General features: G+C 41.1%; 1 protein-coding gene across 5 annotated transcripts in view; it reads right to left on the bottom strand.

Annotated features, from left to right (window-relative positions):
- CUL1 (cullin 1) overlaps positions 1–19,482 on the bottom strand; it is a 102,814-nt gene that overhangs the window by 20,853 nt on the left and 62,479 nt on the right. For all 5 annotated transcript variants that reach the window (XM_048213147.2, XM_026479100.4, XM_048213146.2 and 2 more), the window contains exons 4-9: positions 17,973–18,140; positions 14,017–14,067; positions 13,727–13,817; positions 12,423–12,586; positions 7,337–7,499; positions 6,349–6,479 (exon numbers count right to left, since the gene is read on the bottom strand). In XM_048213147.2, coding sequence (XP_048069104.1) covers positions 6,349–6,479; positions 7,337–7,499; positions 12,423–12,586; positions 13,727–13,817; positions 14,017–14,067; positions 17,973–18,140 — 768 coding nt within the window. The remainder of the gene's footprint in view (positions 1–6,348; positions 6,480–7,336; positions 7,500–12,422; positions 12,587–13,726; positions 13,818–14,016; positions 14,068–17,972; positions 18,141–19,482) is intronic.

The following is a 19,482-nucleotide window of genomic DNA, read 5'->3' as shown; positions in this document are numbered from 1 at the left end:
TCTCAGTTCCGCATGCCAATAAAGTTATTCTTCTGAGTTACAGGCTTATTCTTTATGATCCCTGGGAGTCCAGGAGCTGACTGTACTTCACAGTCCTGACTGCCTTTACTGGTAAGCTCTCCATACTGATGGCAAAGAACTGGAGGCACGTTTGTGACCATCTCTAACCAGGTTACTAGACTCCACTACATGCAATCTGAGCACTATCTATCTCAACACTTGGCTTCGTTTGTGTTTCTTCTCCTTATTCTGCTACTCTCTCTCTCTTATATGCTGTTGTCTTTTATGCGTTGTGTAAGCAGCCTTGAATCCTGCTGGCAACAGGGAGCAGTACAGTTAAAACGTTAAGTAGGCTGACACCCTATTCTGCACAAGGCAGTGGGCTAAATTCTGAAGATATGAAGATGGATAAAGCCATTCCTATAAAAGACATTTTCACAGATATTTAAAATATAAAATAGTGTGAATGTCATATAAATAGTCCAACATGCTACTACTTGAAGGAGGTGATGGGGAAAGGCTTGTGGAAGAAATGGCATTTGAGCTGGGTTTTGAAAGATAAATAGGTGTTTACCACATAGGAAAAGAAAGGGACGTATGTCTAAGAGAGAAGTAGGAAGGTACAACAACAAGGCATAGTCATGGAAAGGTGAGCAGATGATGGATACGATGAGGATACAGAGAAACGGGGGATAAAACTGGAAAGGGGCTTCTGGCCACGCGGCTCCTGACTCTTCCCCTTTACCATCATTATTATGGCATCCTTATCATGGGATACTTGGTACACAAGACTCCAGCACTAAAACCACGAAGAGTACAAACTGTAACGAGGTGCCAGCCACACGCTCCAGGGATTACAGTCAACGGCAGTGACAGGGAACACAGAGGTGACCCACAGCTAGAGAGGGGCACTGGAGAGCACAGAGGTACAGGATGGGGGGACAGTCACTTAGGGCTTGAAGAGAGAGTGGACAGTTCTTTTTAGAAAGGAGGATCTGAGCTGGCCTTCAAAGCAGGACAAAGCAAGCAGAAAACAGGGAGGAGCGTGTTACAGGCAGAGAGGAGATCCTGAGTGTAAGTAAGGAAGTGATCTGGCAGGAAAGAAAGTTCATGAGAATGTGAGTAAATCAGAAGAGGATTCTGATTTAACATAATATTGTAGATTTAATATACTATCATAGAGAAGAGGTTTTTTTTTTTTTTAAAGATTTTATTTATTTATTTGTCAGAGAGAGAACACAAGCAGGGGGAGCAGGAGGCAGAGAAGGCAGAAGGAGAAGCGAACTCCCCACTCAGCAGGGAGCCCGATGCGGGACTCGATCCCAGGACCCAGGGATCATGACCCAAGCCGAAGGCAGACACTTAACCAACTGAGCCCCCTAGGCGTCCCCATAGAGAAGAGGTCTTATTTCACTTTGTTTAAAAAAAGGATGAAGAATGTGCAGTAAAACTGTCAACAGCATTCAGTAGTATTTCTGAAAGACAGAAGTGCCAGGCCTCAGGAGGGATGAACAGGAAGGGAAAGGAGAGCAGGAAGACCCGGGGAGAACGAAGTCATGGGGCCCAGATGAACATGGCGGGGCAGGGAAGGGGGCTCGCCCTCACCGTACCCACACATCAGGGAAGACAAGTCAGGGCAGGGCTGGCAGGCAGGCGCCCTTACTGGTTCTAGAGGCCGCCGAGGCCATGACCAGGCTCAGCAGGAAATCACACCGTTTTAGGTTATGAATGTCACGGGCAAAGGATGAGGTCGAGGCGGTACAACCCACACAGCCACTACCTACCCCTGGCCCTGTGCAAGGAACAGAGGGCGGAGAATGTGAGCTTAGAACCTGCAATACAGTGACTAGGCAGATGAGGTCACGGAGGCTGGATGAGAAGACAAAGCTGAGGCATTTTAATTCGGGATTCCTGCCATCGACCCCATCACAGGAGTGCCATAAATGTTGTTGAATGAATGAAAACAAGGATTTCAAGTTCATCTGCAATGTCTGCCGGCCCTTTGAGTCGCGATACTGGCCAGCATCATGCAGCTACCTGCTCTGGCAGATAAATGATCCGAGGACCCAGCACAGGGCCACTGTGGGCTTCAGTCCTGTACAGAGAACACTTAGAGGTGTGGGCTCTACTTTCAAGACACTCCGCTTATGAGCGAAGTGTACAGGGCCCGTCCTCCTCCTATATTTTAATACAGATTCTTTCTCTAGTTACTGTGCCAACGACTGAACACACTTGGAATGCTCTGGCCCATCTAGGTAAGCACACAGGGTCTTTCAAATTTTTGACTTCAAAGACTTTTACTGCCCTGTCAGTGTGCTAACTTACCATGCTGCCCCACTCTTCCCAGTCCACAAGCCATGCCTATAAACACACTCACCTGTTTAAGATGATTTATCTGGTTCTTTGTTCGGCTCTAAACCAGTTTTAAATCCCATCCTTGAATAATTTTTGTGTACAAGGTTCCCAAAGTCCTACTGGTACCCCAATGCAACGTTGGCTTCTCCTGCATCCGTTATGCATGACTCGGCACATTAGCTGAGCTCCATGTCCTCAATCGTAAGGACCTATAAAAGGCTGGGGAGAATTCTTCCAGATGCACTGGAATCCTGCCTGGTGGGGGGTAAGATGCACCCACACTGGTCTGCCTTGGCCCATGCGGTCTGATGCTCTCTGTACTCTGGGGAGCCCTGAGCCCAACTGCCTTCCTGAGCACTCACGGGCTGGCGGTTGGGGCAGGTACAAGCAGTGGCACGTCTAAAAATAGCCCGTGTGTTAAGGGCTCTCTTTCAGTGACGCTTGACAAGAACTGCCAGTTCTTGCTGAGGTAAAGAGAGGGAGAGACCTTGGGTTAGTTATTCCAGAACGGCCTTTAATTTTAAAAATTTGCTTTCAACTAGAAAAAAAAAAACCCTTAGGAAAATGCTCAGGTAGGTTTTGAAGGCACGAATACAAAATATTACTTTGAATCACATTACAAGTTTGAAACCTGTAGTAATTTCGGTCTAGGCCAAACTAATCAGTAGTAGACCTAATTTTCTAATTAATACCTTTCGTGGCCAGTTAAAGCAGAAGTCCAGCTTCTAAGTAAAATCATTTCTCTATTTGTGGAAACTGCACCTCTTCTGTTTGGTATAAACAGAATCATAGGACCAGATAAGAAAACTTTTTAGTCCTCAAAGAATCATTTACACAGGGCCTTCTATGACATTTAACATGCTCACTGTAAATGATTTTCATACTGTGATCCAATTCAACTGGGCAAAAATTTTCAAACTTTAAAGAAATTTTGTTCTCAAAGTAATTAAATCCCACTTTAAAATTATGTATAATAATATATTTTTTTTTAATTTATTCGACAGAGATAGAGACAGCCAGCGAGAGAGGGAACACAAGCAGGGGGAGTGGGAGAGGAAGAAGCAGGCTCACAGCGGAGGAGCCTGATGTGGGGCTCGATCCCATAACGCCAGGATCACGCCCGGAGCCGAAGGCAGACGCCTAACTGTTGTGCCACCCAGGCGCCCCCATAATTTTTTTTTTTTTAATTAAGGCAAACAGTCTCTTTCCTCTGCTGCTTCTCCTCCAGCATGAGTGGGCTCTGGAAAACCATCATGGTCTGGGTTACAATACATCTTTTCCATTTGCCATATTCATGACAAAAGTACCTACTCAAAACTATTTATGTTTCAACCAGCTGTAGCTACGCTCTCCTACAATAAGTATTTAAGCACTGCCTGTGCGCCAGGCTAATAAGCACCAGGTACGCATGCTCTTTCTTGAGCTTCTTCAAGTTTCCTGGGCTTTCCCATCACTGGTGAGTAAAGGCAGCAGGTATAGCCCCGGCTGGGATAGTGGTGTAAGAACTCATATGAATCACTTAGCAAACTACAAACTCTGAGTCAACTGAAATAAAAGAGTAAGATGGAAATTCAGGAAAAACTCTTGCAGAAAAGAGAAAAAGTATTTGCTTTCCCCCAAAACCATTTTTCTTCACAACTTAGAAAACCAGTTTCATTAGTTCAATATAAAAATGGTTTTTATGGAAATAATTATAATAATGTGTTATTTTACGATCAATAATGTATTTTAAAAAAATGTCTAACTTTTGAAAGTTAAGGCAGATGCCATACAAGTTTATTAAGCTATATAGATGACTTCATGGGGAAAAATGCTGTTTCAATTTTTAAATTCAAGGGAATCACTGGCTTACATTTAAGTAATAAACGGATTATTGAAAAGTTTAATTTCCAGTAAAATATAACTGCTGGTAAATACAGTTTATTTGTGCTGTTTACTGCTGACAGATGAAGGTTCCACGTATAAAGAAACAATTTTACTTAGAAACTAAACTTTTTGGGGCGCCTGAGTGGCTCAGTCGTTAAGCGTCTGCCTTCGGCTCAGGTCATGATCCCAGAATCCTGGGATCGACCCCCACACTGGGCTCCCTGCTCGGTGGGAAGCCTCCTTCTCCCTCTCCCACTCCCCCTGCTTGTGTTTCCTCTCTGTCAAATAAATAAATAAAATCTTTAAAAAAAATAAAAAGAAACTAAACTTTTGCTTTAACTGGCCACGAAAAAGTAAATGTCAGATTCAAGATTCACCAAGTATCAAAAAAGAGGAAACAAAAGTACTTGAGAATTATAGCGTGATTATTTCTCCATCCAGGACCTTACTTTGCTTTGGAAAAGATGGATATTAGAAGTAACACCCCATCATTCCCAAAATCATCAAACTGGATTCATCTACACCATGGACCACCCCCCCCGGCCACCTCCCAGCACAGAGATCACCCACAACAGGTCACATAAAAAAGCAAATTCTGCTTCACGCAGTTACTACTCCAACCCACGTCTGATGAAGTAACAGACTCACCCCTTAACTCATTTCAAGGAAAGAAGTCATTTACTTGGCTCTGCCGCTCATGTGGCTAAACTGAGTCTTGATATAACTACTTCGAAAAACCTTACATTATCGAAAAGCTGGCCCTTCCTGAATCACACGTGCGCGCGCGTGTGAGTCAGGCCCTTTAGAAAGGAACATTTAGTCTGGAAATAAGAAAAGCCATCAAAATGTAAGGATAATTTTTAAATGAGTTTTTAAAAGGAAAACTGTCATCACTGCTGAGCACTTAGCACTTACGCACCAGATTTAATAAGCACTTTACATGTATTACTTGTTCACAAAAACCCTATGAGGTGGTCACCGTCATTTTTCTCTTAAAAAAAAACCCGTGACACAGACAGGAAAAGCAAGTTAGCAGCAAGGTCACACAGCTGGAGCTGGGGTTTGAACCCAGACAGACTGTTGGGGCCACGCTCAACCAGGCCAGGGTAACAGCAGCTCCACGATGCCAACCCCGCGGGTCCCAGAGGCGGGACTTCATGCTCAAGCTCACACTGAAACCTGGAGACCTCTTCCACAACGCACACTACTAAGCCACGTACCTTCCCTCTGGAAAGTGCAAAATTAATTATTTTATCAACCTGAAGGGCGAGGTTTACATTCACCCCATTAGTAATTCATACATGGGTCAAAAGGGAAGCAGCAACCCATAAAAAGAAATCTTCCAAAGTTAACAGAGAAATGAAGATTTTAAAAGATGTATTAAAGATAGTATTATAAAAAAAAAAAACACAACAAACAGTATTGTCAAAAATAACGTTAAACACAAAACAAATCAGAGATGAAGTTTTCTGATTCATACTAAGAGCCAACCGTGTCCCCGAAGCTTTTCTTCATTAGTTCTCCCAAGCACTATCAAAATTGAAGTGCGCAACAGGGACAAAACCAAAGACAACTCACCCATCTTTTAGGAATTCGAGGTACTCCCTACGTAATTATCACCTGAATTATAGCTGCCCTAGCAGGGACATTCCCTGTGCCTCCGGGGGTGGTGGGGTTCCTGAGGAATACTACACATTTCAGGGCCTATCCAGGGCAACCGCCCTGTGACCTTCCACGGGAGGGCAGTCCTCGGATCAAAGTCCCCAACAGGTGCAGCCTGTGGCCCTCGGGGGCCAGAGCCAAGCGTCTAGGAGGCTTTAGCCTGTTCATTCTATGGAAGAATCTTCTCTCTTCTAGCTTAAGGAATGTAATTATGAGAAGAAATGAAGGAAAAAAACTATCAAGAAATGACATCCTTAATGCCTACAAGATCCCAGAGAAAAGTTTATGGAGGAATTTACTGAACAAAGAGGTTTCGGAACCTTCTACTTTAAAAAGCCAAAACAAGAACCTACAAGAGTTCTAGTGAAATCCTACACTTGGATTTGTAAATGGAGGCACACGACTCATGTCTGCAGGTCCTGTGTGGAAACAGTTAGGTCTAATTTCCAACTAAATAGTACTTACATTTAAAGCAGCTTCTCCACACTTTTCAATTGCTGCAAGACCCTGATTATGAATGTGTGTCTCTAGAAGTTTTTTCAATTCTCCTAGGCCATCCTGGATTCTAGATACAAGATTATACATGCGACCCAAATCTGAAAGAAGAAGGTGCCACCTTTATGCATTGAGACAAACTTTGCATATCCATTCCACTATGTATATATACTGTGATAGATACCTTGAAATAAAACAACGGTGTTTTTAGATCTAAATAATAAAAAATGTTTTAATTATAACCAAATATTTTGCATTTAGTGTATATATATATATATATTAAGCTGAAAGTAACAATGAAGTTATTATTGTAAAAGTTTATTTTTCCCTTTACTATGAGAAACCAGCAACATAATAGAAAAAAATCTTTTTATCAGGAAGTATATCTGATACTTTCTAAAGTTCTCAAGACTGAGATATTATTTCTGCTAAATATATTAATAGGCACTCAAATATTTATTTTTAAAAAATGAATAAATTTAGGGAGTATTTATGAATATCCATCTCAACTCTACCAACAATTGAGTAACAAAAGGGCCCCCAAATTCTTCATTTAATTTATGTATGGCATATGGTTGATTTATGAAGGCCAAAGAGAAAACTTTTGAATTCGGACAGTAAAACCCAAAGGGTAAAAGGAAGACTTTTACAAACTACTAGCCTTCACATCTTGAAGAATTTTCAAAATAAAAATCAGGGGTAGTATCATTTAACACTAAAGAGTATGGAGCAAAGTTGCATTCCAAATTGAACTGAAAAGATGTTCTTCCCCCGAAGTCATACCCCAAACCCTCTACAGAGGTCTGAAGTCAATACACGACAAGGTACACACACATTAATCTTCTAAAAAATGACTGATGTTGGTCATACTGTTAGCTCTGAGTCCAGAATGTCAAACAACTTCCAAACTGCAGATCGTAACAGACACGCACACACGTCTTGCGTCTGAGAGGCTCACCTTCATTTTTGTCAGCATCCAACAAATTCTGGAATTCTGTGTGGAAAATTTCCAAGTGTTTTTCAATGAGCACCTGCTCACACTTCCTCGCTAGCTCGTCCTGTGTGCTTTCATGAAGGTAAACCTGGACTCTCCGCTGTTCCTCCAGCAGACGGGCCTCTGCCTGCAGGAATTCATTCAAGTGAATGCTTGGATTCCTTTTTAAAGAATTGTTATGTGAATAATGGCAAATTCAACTCACAAACCTGCTTTAATAAATTAAGAAAAAAGGGAAGGAGTCCTTTGATTTTGGGTGAACACCAACCATATTTAAGTGGTCACTGATGTGCTCCATTTTCTCTGCAATATATTTCTACCTCCAGCTCCTTTTAAATTTTAAATTTTGAAAAATTAATTTTTCAAGGTTATCACTGTTAGCAGTCCAAAGGAGTTTACGTCAGTTTTCTTCCTTCAGATACGTGGCATTTCACCTCTTGGGGGTAATATCCCTATTCGACACTCTGAGGACCCTATGGATCCTCCCTTATACACAGACACCATGTTCAGAACCCCTGCTTCTGACTGAAAGCTACCTGGAATCAAGAGTCACATGAATATATTCCCCAAAATGACCACATGGAAATCATAATTAGTAATCAGACTTTTAAAAAATTTTAAAGAAAAACATTATAGCCTTCTCTTGTCAATCACTGAGTACACGCCCCTGTAACTTTTGGATTCTCTATGCATCTCAAATTCTTATAATTCCCTTCAAGGAAGAGAGAAAAACAAAGATGTCATTTAACAGAGCAGCAAAATAAAAAGTCCGTTTATTTTACAAAGTATTACCAGAAATGTGTGTGGCATAAAGTATCACCAAGAAGCCACTAAATTTTCAAGGTAAGGACAAAATTTCAATGATAATCTCAAATTATTCAGGTGATCTGAATAAAAGAAAAACTATTTGGTACTGTAAAAGTGCTATACTTTCTAAAATGATTTTAAATTTGGTATAATTTTGGAGAAATCTAGAAAAATTCAACTTGAAGAATAAACACCCAAGAACTAAGAAAACAAAAGAAACAATGCAGACAGGATTTACGCTGTCAGGAATTGCTAACAGTGGGAATTATTTAACCACAGAAGTTAGAACCTTATTACACATTCAACAAAATAAACTTGGAAATTATCTGTATTATACATCAAAATGTCAACATCCTTAAATATAGAAGGATCTCTGAAAAAATCAGTAAGTATATTCAAATAAAAAATGTGAAAGGAATTTATAAAACAAATATAAAAAACCTAAAGTTTCTGGTATGAGGTAATGAAACTATAGCATATTTGGCTAATGGAATACTATTATCCAGTAAAATAAGTATAAAATATGTTAATGTAACCAATTAGTGTGTAGGCGGGAAGAGGTTATAAAAACCTACAGAATTATTCCAATTTGGTTTGACATACATACTTATTAACAGTGTCCCAACCTTGAAGGTTTATGTTATGTTTATGTATTTTCCAAAAAGCCTAGAACTAATGTGTATATATTTTTCTGATTATGAAGTTATTGTGAACAACAGGAGCTTTCAAAATTATTTATTTATTTGTTTGTCAGAGAGAGAGAGGGAGAGAGAGAGAGATAAAGAGCACAAGCAAGGGGAGCAGCAGGCAGAGGGAGAGGGAGAAGCAGGGTCCCCGCTGAGCAAGGAGCCTGACGAGGGACTCGATCCCAGGACCCTGAGATCATGACCTGCGCCAAAGGCAGACACTTAACCAACTGAGCCACTCAGGTGTCCCAACAACAGGAGATCTTTATGTGCTTTAAGTCAGAAGTTCTAAGTTAAGCACATACTGCTTCAGATCTAAAACTTCCCTAAGCCTGGGGCGCCTGGGTGGCACAGCGGTTAAGCGTCTGCCTTCGGCTCAGGGCGTGATCCCGGAGTGATGGGATCGAGCCCCACATCAGGCTCCTCTGCTATGAGCCTGCTTCTTCCTCTCCCACTCCCCCTGCTTGTGTTCCCTCTCTCACTGGCTGTCTCTGTCAAATAAATAAATAAAATCTTTTAAAAAATAAATAAATAAATAAATAAAACTTCCCTAAGCCTGTTACCTCAGGAATACAAGCTGATACAGTATAGGACATGCAAACTGAAAAGCACCACTTTTCCTGGTTCAAGTAATACCTGTTTCCTAGAAGAACGTGATCACTTTGGGCAGCAAAAACTCAGCTGTCATAAACACTGCTTTCTCCTAAAACACACTTTTACCCCTTCCCAGATGAAAGATAAGGCTTTGGTGTCACTGCTGACTCCTTCTCGGGAGGGGGGGGGGCACAGTGGCCTTCCCACCCCTGCAGGACAGTGGGTAGCAGCATTCTACCGCAGTACCCTTCTTGCAGGGGCCAAGAGGGAAAGGCAGAGAAAACTGGCACCTCAGTGATTACAAAAACACTGAAGAATAGAGGGGCCTCAGTAATAGCTTATTTTATATAGAAAGAAACCAAGGTATCAGGTGTTACGTCATTAGGTTTTAGGAAGGCCAGCCATTTACACTCTCTGTGGATTCTCAGTCAAGTAAGTTCTCGATCATTACTGTTAGATAATTATCTCAGAACACCAGAATCAAATCAAATTCAAAATGACTCAAGAAAATCAAGCAATTAAAGACTGTCCCTATCAATTCTATTAGGATTGGTTTGCAGTGAAAACAAAATGAAAAACAGACCAAAAAAAGTAAACAAATTAATGAAGTACCATATATTTTAAAGTCTGTGTGAGAGACGTTAGTAACCTAGAATAGTTAACAAATATTTTGTAGCTCACATGAGCCTCAATCACATGAGACAGCAGGAGAGGTTAAAAACCCTGATGTGGCTTAGGGTTGCTCACTCATCAAAGCCATCCCTATCGCAGAGAAGCCAAAGACTCTCAAATGTTTCCAATAAAATATCCCTGGACATCACAGAAAAGGGAACACAGACCCCAGGGACTTTGCACACCTAGCCCAAACTGGCAGCTGAAAGCAGAATACTTCTCAAAGGCTCATGCTTTATCTCCATTTTGTTCATGAGTTTTGTATTCTATTTCCCGACAGAATGTTTTAATATAATTTCTCAAGTCATTAAATAAAATGTGCCCTCTTTTATCCTGTGGTTTTGCACATTGTCAGGCAGCTACTGGAGGCTGTGAATCACTACGCCTGTACTACCAAACACTTGTAACACGCTTGCTCTTTGCCCAGCACCAAATGTACATATTACAAAATTATTATTCCCAGTTTACAGATGAGGAAATGGAGGACCAGAAGGGTTAAGGTCAACTCCCCAGTAAATGGCTGAGTAGGGATTTAAAACTAGACTTGTAGCCCAAGGCTACAGGCAAGAGAATTATTCACATGGTTAACTTCCAATTTTGTGCTTACAGATCCTCTGCTGACTCTCTGCATTATGGACTTTCAGAAGGGGACAGAAGTTATGTTTGGTAAGATCCAACAGGATTTGGGCCAAACTGTTAATCCCGCTAGAAAGGAATCCCCTTTAGGAGCACCAAGATGCAGGAAGGCAGGGTCACACCAGGTTGGAGACATCCAGACCACTGGGTATCTTTGCTCCTCAAGCGGCCTTTGGTTCCAGGCCCGATTTGCTTGCTTTGGGAGTGCTCGCGTAGCTCTGGCCTCACGCGGAGGACAGGAACTGAGAAGCCAGACACGGGCTCGCGCCGCTCGTGCGGGCGTGCGCCCGGACACAAGACCCCGCTCTTAAAAGCAACATCATACACAGCAGAGTTCAAGCACAGTGTGGTCATGGAAACTGCACTGCCGGGCTGACACAGGAAATAATAGGCAATTATGCCCCCAAAGTTCATGCGTCAGGCAGCTGACACCCCGAGGGAGCTGGTTAGGCTCCGGGTTGGCACACAAAAAAGCTCATTTAACCCACAGACATACGCAAAGAACTACTACTATTTCCAAATGTAAGACTTCTGAAGACTTCCATTTTTGTTAGGCTTTGAGATCTCAGAAATCTGTTTGTCAGGGACTTTCAACTTCAAACTTCTAAGGCCCCCTTGTAAGCACGACCTCCTATGGGAAAATGCAGCCAGAAACCACACGTGAACGGGGTGGGACTGTGTGTGCTTGCAGAGAGGCTCACCGGTGCCCCCACTGAGCTAACTTTCCATCTCAGCACGTGGAACATGTGGCTCCGCACGCACGCCCTTCGCTGTCCTCGTGCCGAGAGAATCAAGAGCAAAGCAGAGATCAGGCACCGTTAGCTCGGCCTCCCGGAAATCGTGGACACCTTGGTAAAGGGGTCAGCAAACGAGAGCCTATGGGCCAAATCCTGTCGGTACGATTTCACTGGAGCACAGCGACACTCATTTGTTTAGCTGTTGCACGGCTGCTCTTTTCATGACAACGACGGCGGCAGAGCGACACAGCTACAGCAGAGACCACAGAGAGCGAGCACGAAGTCTAAGGTATTTGCTATCTGACCCTTTACGGGATGGGCTTGCTGGTTCCTAACCTGGGTCACCCCTCACAGTGAGAAGTCCAGGATACCTGTCTTCCCAAGAAAGAGAACAAAAAAACCGTCGCCACTAGAACTTCACTGTAACGTCACTTAGCACAGAACACACGATCAGTTTTAGATTCCGTTGTTTCAGAAGGACCTCCTCTGCTAGCAAGTTGAAAGCTGTACTGGAGAGTGTTAGAGAATCTTTCAGACTCGAAAAAGCAAACATCTAAAGTTTGCAAATCTAATAATAGTTGCTTCTTAACAATTTATTTTCTCACTGACGCAGACAGGACTGTGGCTCCCCTTAGATATACACAGACATGCCAGGACACAGTTCAGACATAGAAGTCGCACGGCTCTGACGGTTCCGTCCTCAGAGCCTCAGAGAGAACACTGAGCCAGAGTCTCAGATGAATTTATAAAAGCTCCTTGGGGCACCGGCAGAAGCAGCTGCACCTCCCCGGACGCTACAGGACAGCACGGCCTGAGAAATGACCTATGCAAAGCTGCCCACCTGAGAAAGAAGAATTCACCGGAGCAGCAGGAACTCTTTAAACTTCGGTCTACTCCAAGTGCCAGAGTTAAGCTTACCTTTTTCATATACTCAGTAACTGGGTTCTGCTGCAAGAATTCAGTGCTCTCCCTGGTATAGAATCTCTCCGTGTCAGCCAAAAACTGAGATTCAAAGGACTCTTTATACACTGTCAGCGTAGGGCCCTTGGCAAATGCATCGTCTTCATTCAGCCCCAATTCCACTAGAAATAAATAGGAACTATATTTCAATTACCCCAGTTTTTGTTATATTTTACACAATACACCTAGGTGTGTAGCATTCAGTTTATGTTTAGAAAGTAAATGGAAAATGGTGAGGCCTAAGGCAAACCCGTTATTCACTGGTACTCAAGTACACTGTTTCAATGAAAGAAAAAAGATACAAAATCCAAGACATGAAAGTAATTCTGACCCACGCTGAGCATGCTTCAGTTATTTAAAAAACTCTTACATTTCTAAAAGCTTAACAATAATAAACATGACATTTATTTTTAATTGAAGTATAACTGACAAACAGCCTCCCGGTTTCAGGGGTCCATCACAGCAATCCGGTATTTGTGTACAAGATGGTCCCCACAGTTAAGTCTAGTCCCCATCTGTCCCTGAAAGAGTTATCACAATATTATTGCCTCCATTCCCTATGCTGCACCTCGTACCCCTGTGACTTATTTTATAACTAGAAGTTTATAGCTCCTAATCCCCTTCACAGATTTTCCTGCTTCCTAAAAATGACTAAACTTTCAGAGAAATACGATGACACCTAAGGTTTTTTTAAAAAATATTTTTAATATTTTATTTATTGATTTGACACAGAGCACAGTGAGAGGGAGAAGGAGGCCCCCAGCTGAGCAAGGAGCCCGATGCGGGGCTCGATCCAGGACCCTGGGATCATGACCCGAGCCGGAAGGCAGAGGCTTAACCTACTGAGCCATCCAGGCGCCCCGACACCTAAGTTTTAAAAACACTGCATCACCCTGACACCTAGTTTTTAGAACACTGCATTAGTTTATCGGTTTCTCATCTCAACTGTTCAAGCTGATAGACTTCTGGTTATCATCCATTAATGACACTCTATCATACTATATGGACAGCAACTCAATATGAGACCAGAAAATAATTCAGATGTCTAATTCCTCAAAATTCCCTTAAGGTACAAAGATCAAACAGTTTTTACGATGGGTAAAATCAAACAGAATCACACTAAAGGAGAATTCTGAGTGCCCCTGTAAATGCAAACAATATTCTTAAATCTACTAACATATCTGTAAACGAATCTGTTAGAACACTGTTACAACCGTCATTTGATACAAAAACTCTGAATAAATTAAAGGGAAACTGTTTACCATAAGACTGTACAACTCCACTGATGAGTCTTGTATTGATGGTTTCACCGTTTCTTTCCTTTTCAATCAGTTTTAAGACAGCATTCGTTACCTTTGGGAAGGACCAAGAAAAAGACGTGTAGGTCAGAGACTACAGTATGCGTACTACTACACATCTCTCAGACTGAGCTCATTAGGCAATGCAAGACGAGAGATTCTCAGGGACATTCTAAAGGAAGGGGAGACAATGCCCAAGGAACAAATCTGTGAGGGGTTTTGAAAGGAAAACATGCACTCACACAAATAGATACCTGTTTATTCAGTGGCCTGAACAGACAATCTCTCCAAGTCACCAATGCAAGCTGGATGAAAAGAAAAAGGAGAAGCATAAAATGTCTATACTTTCACCACGTTTTTCTAAGACTGAAGTCATAGGAATCAGCCTGAATTTCATTGATCAATATTTCTAGATTATACCTGGGTAACAATCTGTCGTCAGGATGAAATGAGTCACACTCTCTTGAGTTAACAAGTTCAGGAAGTATCAGAGTGCAAATGTTTTATTAGCTCACATTTTAATAATTAAGATAAAAAGAAAATCTGGATTTTAGGAGAAAATCCATATCAGCTTACAGGACAACAGTGGATTCAATCTCTAACACAGTTCCCTGGCCCAAATTTAATTTCTGACCTAACACACTTACTGAAGATAATTCCATTTATCAGAATTTCCTAATAGTAAAGTAAGTAACAGACAATAAAAATTTAGCAAGTTCTGTATCTTAATTGTGGTGATTTATGTTACATGGATGCATACAATTGTAAATGCACCAAAATGGACACTTTACATAGAAGCAGTTTACTATACACAAATTACTCAGATTTCCCATTTTACTTGTATTTGTGTGTGTGTGGGGGGGAGTCTTTGATGCATTTTTAAAAGTTTTTAAAACTTCCCACAGAGGTCATGCCAGAAAATCACTATAAAAATGACCCCCCCCCCAAGAGAAATGTTATAATTTGTTCATTTTTAAGCTGTTTGTTAAGAGAGGTATTTTTCAGAGTAAAATTCAAATTTACAACAATTCAGTACTCAACATGAACTGTTGAGGAACTCACTTAAACATAAATGCTTTCAGTCTTATTTTTCCCAAGTTTAACCACAGATAAAGCTGGGTTTATGTAAGATCTATATTTCAGAAAAGATTATATGTAACATAATGATCTTTCACTGAGTGATATTTCTACCACACAAAAAAAGACAATATGAAAGCAATACTTAAGAGAAAACTATTTTTTTTTTTTTTAAGATTTTATTTATTTATGTGACAGAGAGACAGCCAGCGAGAGAGGGAACACAGCAGGAGAGTGAGAGAGGAAGAAGCAGGCTCCCAGCGGAGGAGCCCGATGTGGGACTCGATCCCGGAACGCCAGGATCACGCCCTGAGCCGAAGGCAGACGCTTTAACGACTGCACTACCCAGGCGCCCCGAGAAAACTATTTTTTAATTAATTTATTATTTAGAAAAATGTTAATTCCAGGGAATAGTTAACAGAGTTATATTGGTTTCAGGTGTCCAACAATTCTACACTTCTACACATTACTCACTGCTTGTCGGGGTGAGTGCACTTCTTAATCCTCACCCCCTCTTTTCCCCCGTGCTCTCACCCACCTCCCCTCTGGTAACCATCAGCTTGTTCTCTACAGTTAAAAGTCTGGTTTTTGGTTTGTCTCTTTTTCTTGGTTTGTTTGTTGCTTAAATTCCACATATGAATGAGATCATATGGTGTTTATCTTACTCTGACTTATTTTGCTTCGCATAATACTCTTCACATTCATCCATGTTGTTGCCAATGGCAAGATTTCATTCTAAGAGAAAACTATTTTTAATAAAGTATGGACAATACATACTTGTGTAATAGCATAAAAATAAGATTTCAAAATTAGAAACTATGATATCTAAAAAGATGCTGAAAGCAAAGAGCCTCATTTTTCAGGAGAAATGCAACCCCGGGGCAACTGTTTTGAAAATACATTTTCCCTGTGTAAATTCTCGGTCGTTGTTCTTCAGACTTCTTTAATGTAGGAGGGAGGCAGGAGGGAAAATGTAATGCTATGGCCATGAACTTCTAGTAAAGACACACTACACTTTCCAAAAAAACTTTTTTCCAAACATTTTTTTAAAATTAAGACAGACTTAGACAGCTCTAAATTGACTCTGGATAATTTGTCACTTTGAAGGAAGAAAGGAAGAAGAGTTGGCAAGATAAGAAAGAAGGGCCAAAGGTACACCAGACAGAGTTCAGAGGAACAGAGTCAGGGGGAAAAAAATCTTGCCCAATCACTTTAATGTATCAATAATGAAATTAATTTATGTCCTCTGGTGGACATGAAAGGAAAACGACTTTCCATAATTAAAAAGGAAGAAAGAATTATTAGGAAAAAAGTAAAACTATATATATATATTTTTTAATTTAAAGATTTTATTTATTTATTTGACAGAGACAGTGAGAGAGGGAACACAAGCAAGGGGAGTGGGAGAGGGAGAAGCAGGCTTCCTGCCAAGCAGGGACTCGATCCCAGGACCCTGGGATCATGACCTGAGCTGAAGGCAGACGCTTAACGGGCGAGCCACCCAGGCGCCCCTAAAACTATATTTCTTGACAAGTTATCCCCGCCCCCTGGAACTTCTGGAAAATACAGTAAGAGATCACTGTGCCCAACTATTCCACTGTGTCAATTGATGCCTGAACTTTAAATGAATTCATCAGGTTCACTGGAAGAACACACAGAGGAAATTCTGTTTCTAGACAGGGATATTAAATTGACCTCTGCTAAAATGTATGGCCGCATATTTCTAAAGGATTTAAGGATGTAGAAAGTGTGAATTTTCAAAGTAAAGAAAAAAATAGAAGTAGTCAAATCTTGAGGTATACTTGTACTTCTATTTTCTTTAATTGTTCTTGAATACAGCCCACAAAAAGTTAAATTATAATGACTCTTAGGAGTCTGTGATGTTATTGTATGGTACACGTGGTGTTTCAGGTCAAGGTGGCATCCAAGAGGAAATCAACCCAAATCATGCTGATTCCTACACTGACAACTTTCAGTCTCAAGAAAGCATTTGTAAATGCTATTATAAATGTTATCATACCAACATTCTTGGATATGGAGAGGATCTCATTATGCAGAACTTGACATTTTCACACCACTGGTTCAAGGAGAGTACAGTCTGTGCATCTGACAGCCTGTTCTGAACAGACAGGCCGTTCTGTGGCTGAGTCCTCCCCTTCACTGCGTTATGGCATGGGTGCTCCAACCTGACTGCATATCAGACCCAGCTCGAGGGCTTGCTACCACACACTGCTGGGCCCCAGTCACCTGCATTTCTAACAAGCTCCCAGGTGTCTAAGATGTGGTGGGTTTGGGGACACACTCTGGAAACCAATGGGCCTAGAACAAGCTTCCCTGACTGAAGAAACATATTAATGAAGATGATTTAATCACTCAAACTTCGCCTTTTTTAAAATCTACTTTCATGGGGTCTAAAAGAACCCCTCGATTTTCTTTTCTGTCAGTTATCATATTATTTTGTCAAGTGAGAGGGTAGGAGGACATCTCACGGCACAGTCCTCTCCTTGAACAGCTTCCCAAGCCACAAGACCACGAGGGCTGATCTGTGAGGTCTGGTCTCAGGCCGGGGGCTGCATTTGCCAGACGTGGCCAGCGCATGGGATGTCCAGCCCTAAAACTGAGACAGTTCCAGGCTCAACCAGATGGCTGGCCAGGTAACTGCAGAGAAACTTGTCATCAGTCAGTGAACAAGTGTGGAGGTTGTATCTTAGAACTCCAATTTATTCATCCTTCCCCTTTCCTGCCACAAGATATTTAAGGGTCACTTAACTGATAAATTAAAGAAAAGCAATTAGCCTACTATTCTGAAAATAGCTTCGTATTTGCCTAGATTCCCCTACTGACAGGATGAGGAATCACTAAGAAAATACACATCTGGGGGCGCCTGGGTGGCACAGCAGTTGAGCGTCTGCCTTCGGCTCAGGGCGTGATCCCAGCATTATGGGATCGAGCCCCACATCAGGCTCCTCCGCTATGAGCCTGCTTCTTCCTCTCCCACTCCCCCTGCTTGTGTTCCCTCTCTCGCTGGCTGTCTCTATCTCTGTCGAATAAATAAACAAAATCTTTAAAAAAAAAAAAAAAAGAAAAGAAAATACACATCTGAAAGGTGTTTAAAAATATATATATATCTTACAGAATAGATCTCATAGATTCCTTTTCGTCCCTCGTCACATTCACGGCGAACCCAATGTCTATTGAGGTAGGCACAAATTCCATTCAGCACTTTGCTTGAAAATCGATAATCCTCCCACTGTTGAGTGTAGAACTTCAGGACACTCTCATCCATCAAATCTTCTCCATCCTAAAAACAAGTTAACTAATTTGTCACATGATAAAGATAAAATTTAACTAAAACAAACCTGCACTAAAACACATTGATGTGTTTGGTTTTAGATGAGCTTTTAATTTCATATACAAAAACATGCTCATTAATACCAATTCTCAGCAGAATATAGCTTGGCAGAATCAGACTGAAGAGAGAAATTTAATAAATTTTTTTCAAACTGCAACTTTTTCATGGTGGTATTAAATATGCATATACACTCATACAAAGAACCTGGAACTTTTATTTATTTTTAAAGAACTGTGAACCTTTAGAATGAGAGCAATGTGTTTTTATTAACAAGAAGGAATTTACTTCAAAATCATCCCTATTTTTGATATTTTCTATTTAAACTTAAAATGTCCTATGACCACAGGGCCAATACTATTCGGTTTTTTTAATGCATCTTTTTCCTTCATTAAGTTTATCTAAAAATGATAAATGTATAGTTTTTGCGGTAATCTATTACATTTCTATAATAATAATGGTGCAATATTTCTTCTTCTTTAGCAAGACCGCAAGGGAAAAATATGCACTTATCAAAATTATTTTTACTAAGATTTCCACAATTTAAAGCACGAATTTTTGTGTGAAGGACCAACTTGACATTTTTTCTCAGGCATTAATGACAGCCACCAAGTAAAGCCTAGCCTTTAAAAACTGCAGGTTCCACTGCAGCGTCCCTGAGCAATCCTGTGGCAGGAAAGCACCAGACATGAAGCAGGAGGGAGGCAGCCCCGCTGGGAACTAAGGCCCCGGGCAAGACGCCCCCTTTGCTCAGCCTGAGTCTTCGACCAGACTAAGAAGCGAAGTTCCACAAATACGTGGTACACAAGTGATCCAACAAGCCTCGTAAAAACCTGACCATACCTTGATACAACCACATTTTTGCTCATTTAAATTTAAATAAGAAATGAACTATAAAATGTAAAGCTAAGCCACTCTGGATTATAGTATACGACCTTTTTGTAAAAATGAAGAGAGATCACTGATACAGCACGGCTACCAACACTTTCATACAACACAATATGCTACTGTTCCTCGCCTTACTGATGAAGAATAATCAATTCCAGTGTTCACTCAACAGTGTTGTGAATAAAAATAAGGACGCAGTGGGTTCGGCAAAACGTGAGAACACTGTTTAGGGAACATGAAAATTTTAGTCACAATTTGTGGTCAACCAACTATGGTCTGTGGGAATGATATTAAGTTTTCAATTACCTTGTAAAATATATTAAGGAAAACCATTTTGAAGCATGCTGAAATTTTTGCTTATTACCCGTGTAAATAAAAAAGTCTTTAAAGGATATACACAGAGCAC

Source organism: Ursus arctos, unplaced genomic scaffold (assembly GCF_023065955.2).
Source record: "Ursus arctos isolate Adak ecotype North America unplaced genomic scaffold, UrsArc2.0 scaffold_3, whole genome shotgun sequence".
Lineage (NCBI taxonomy): Eukaryota > Metazoa > Chordata > Mammalia > Carnivora > Ursidae > Ursus > Ursus arctos.
This window is presented reverse-complemented; position numbering and strand designations above follow the sequence as displayed.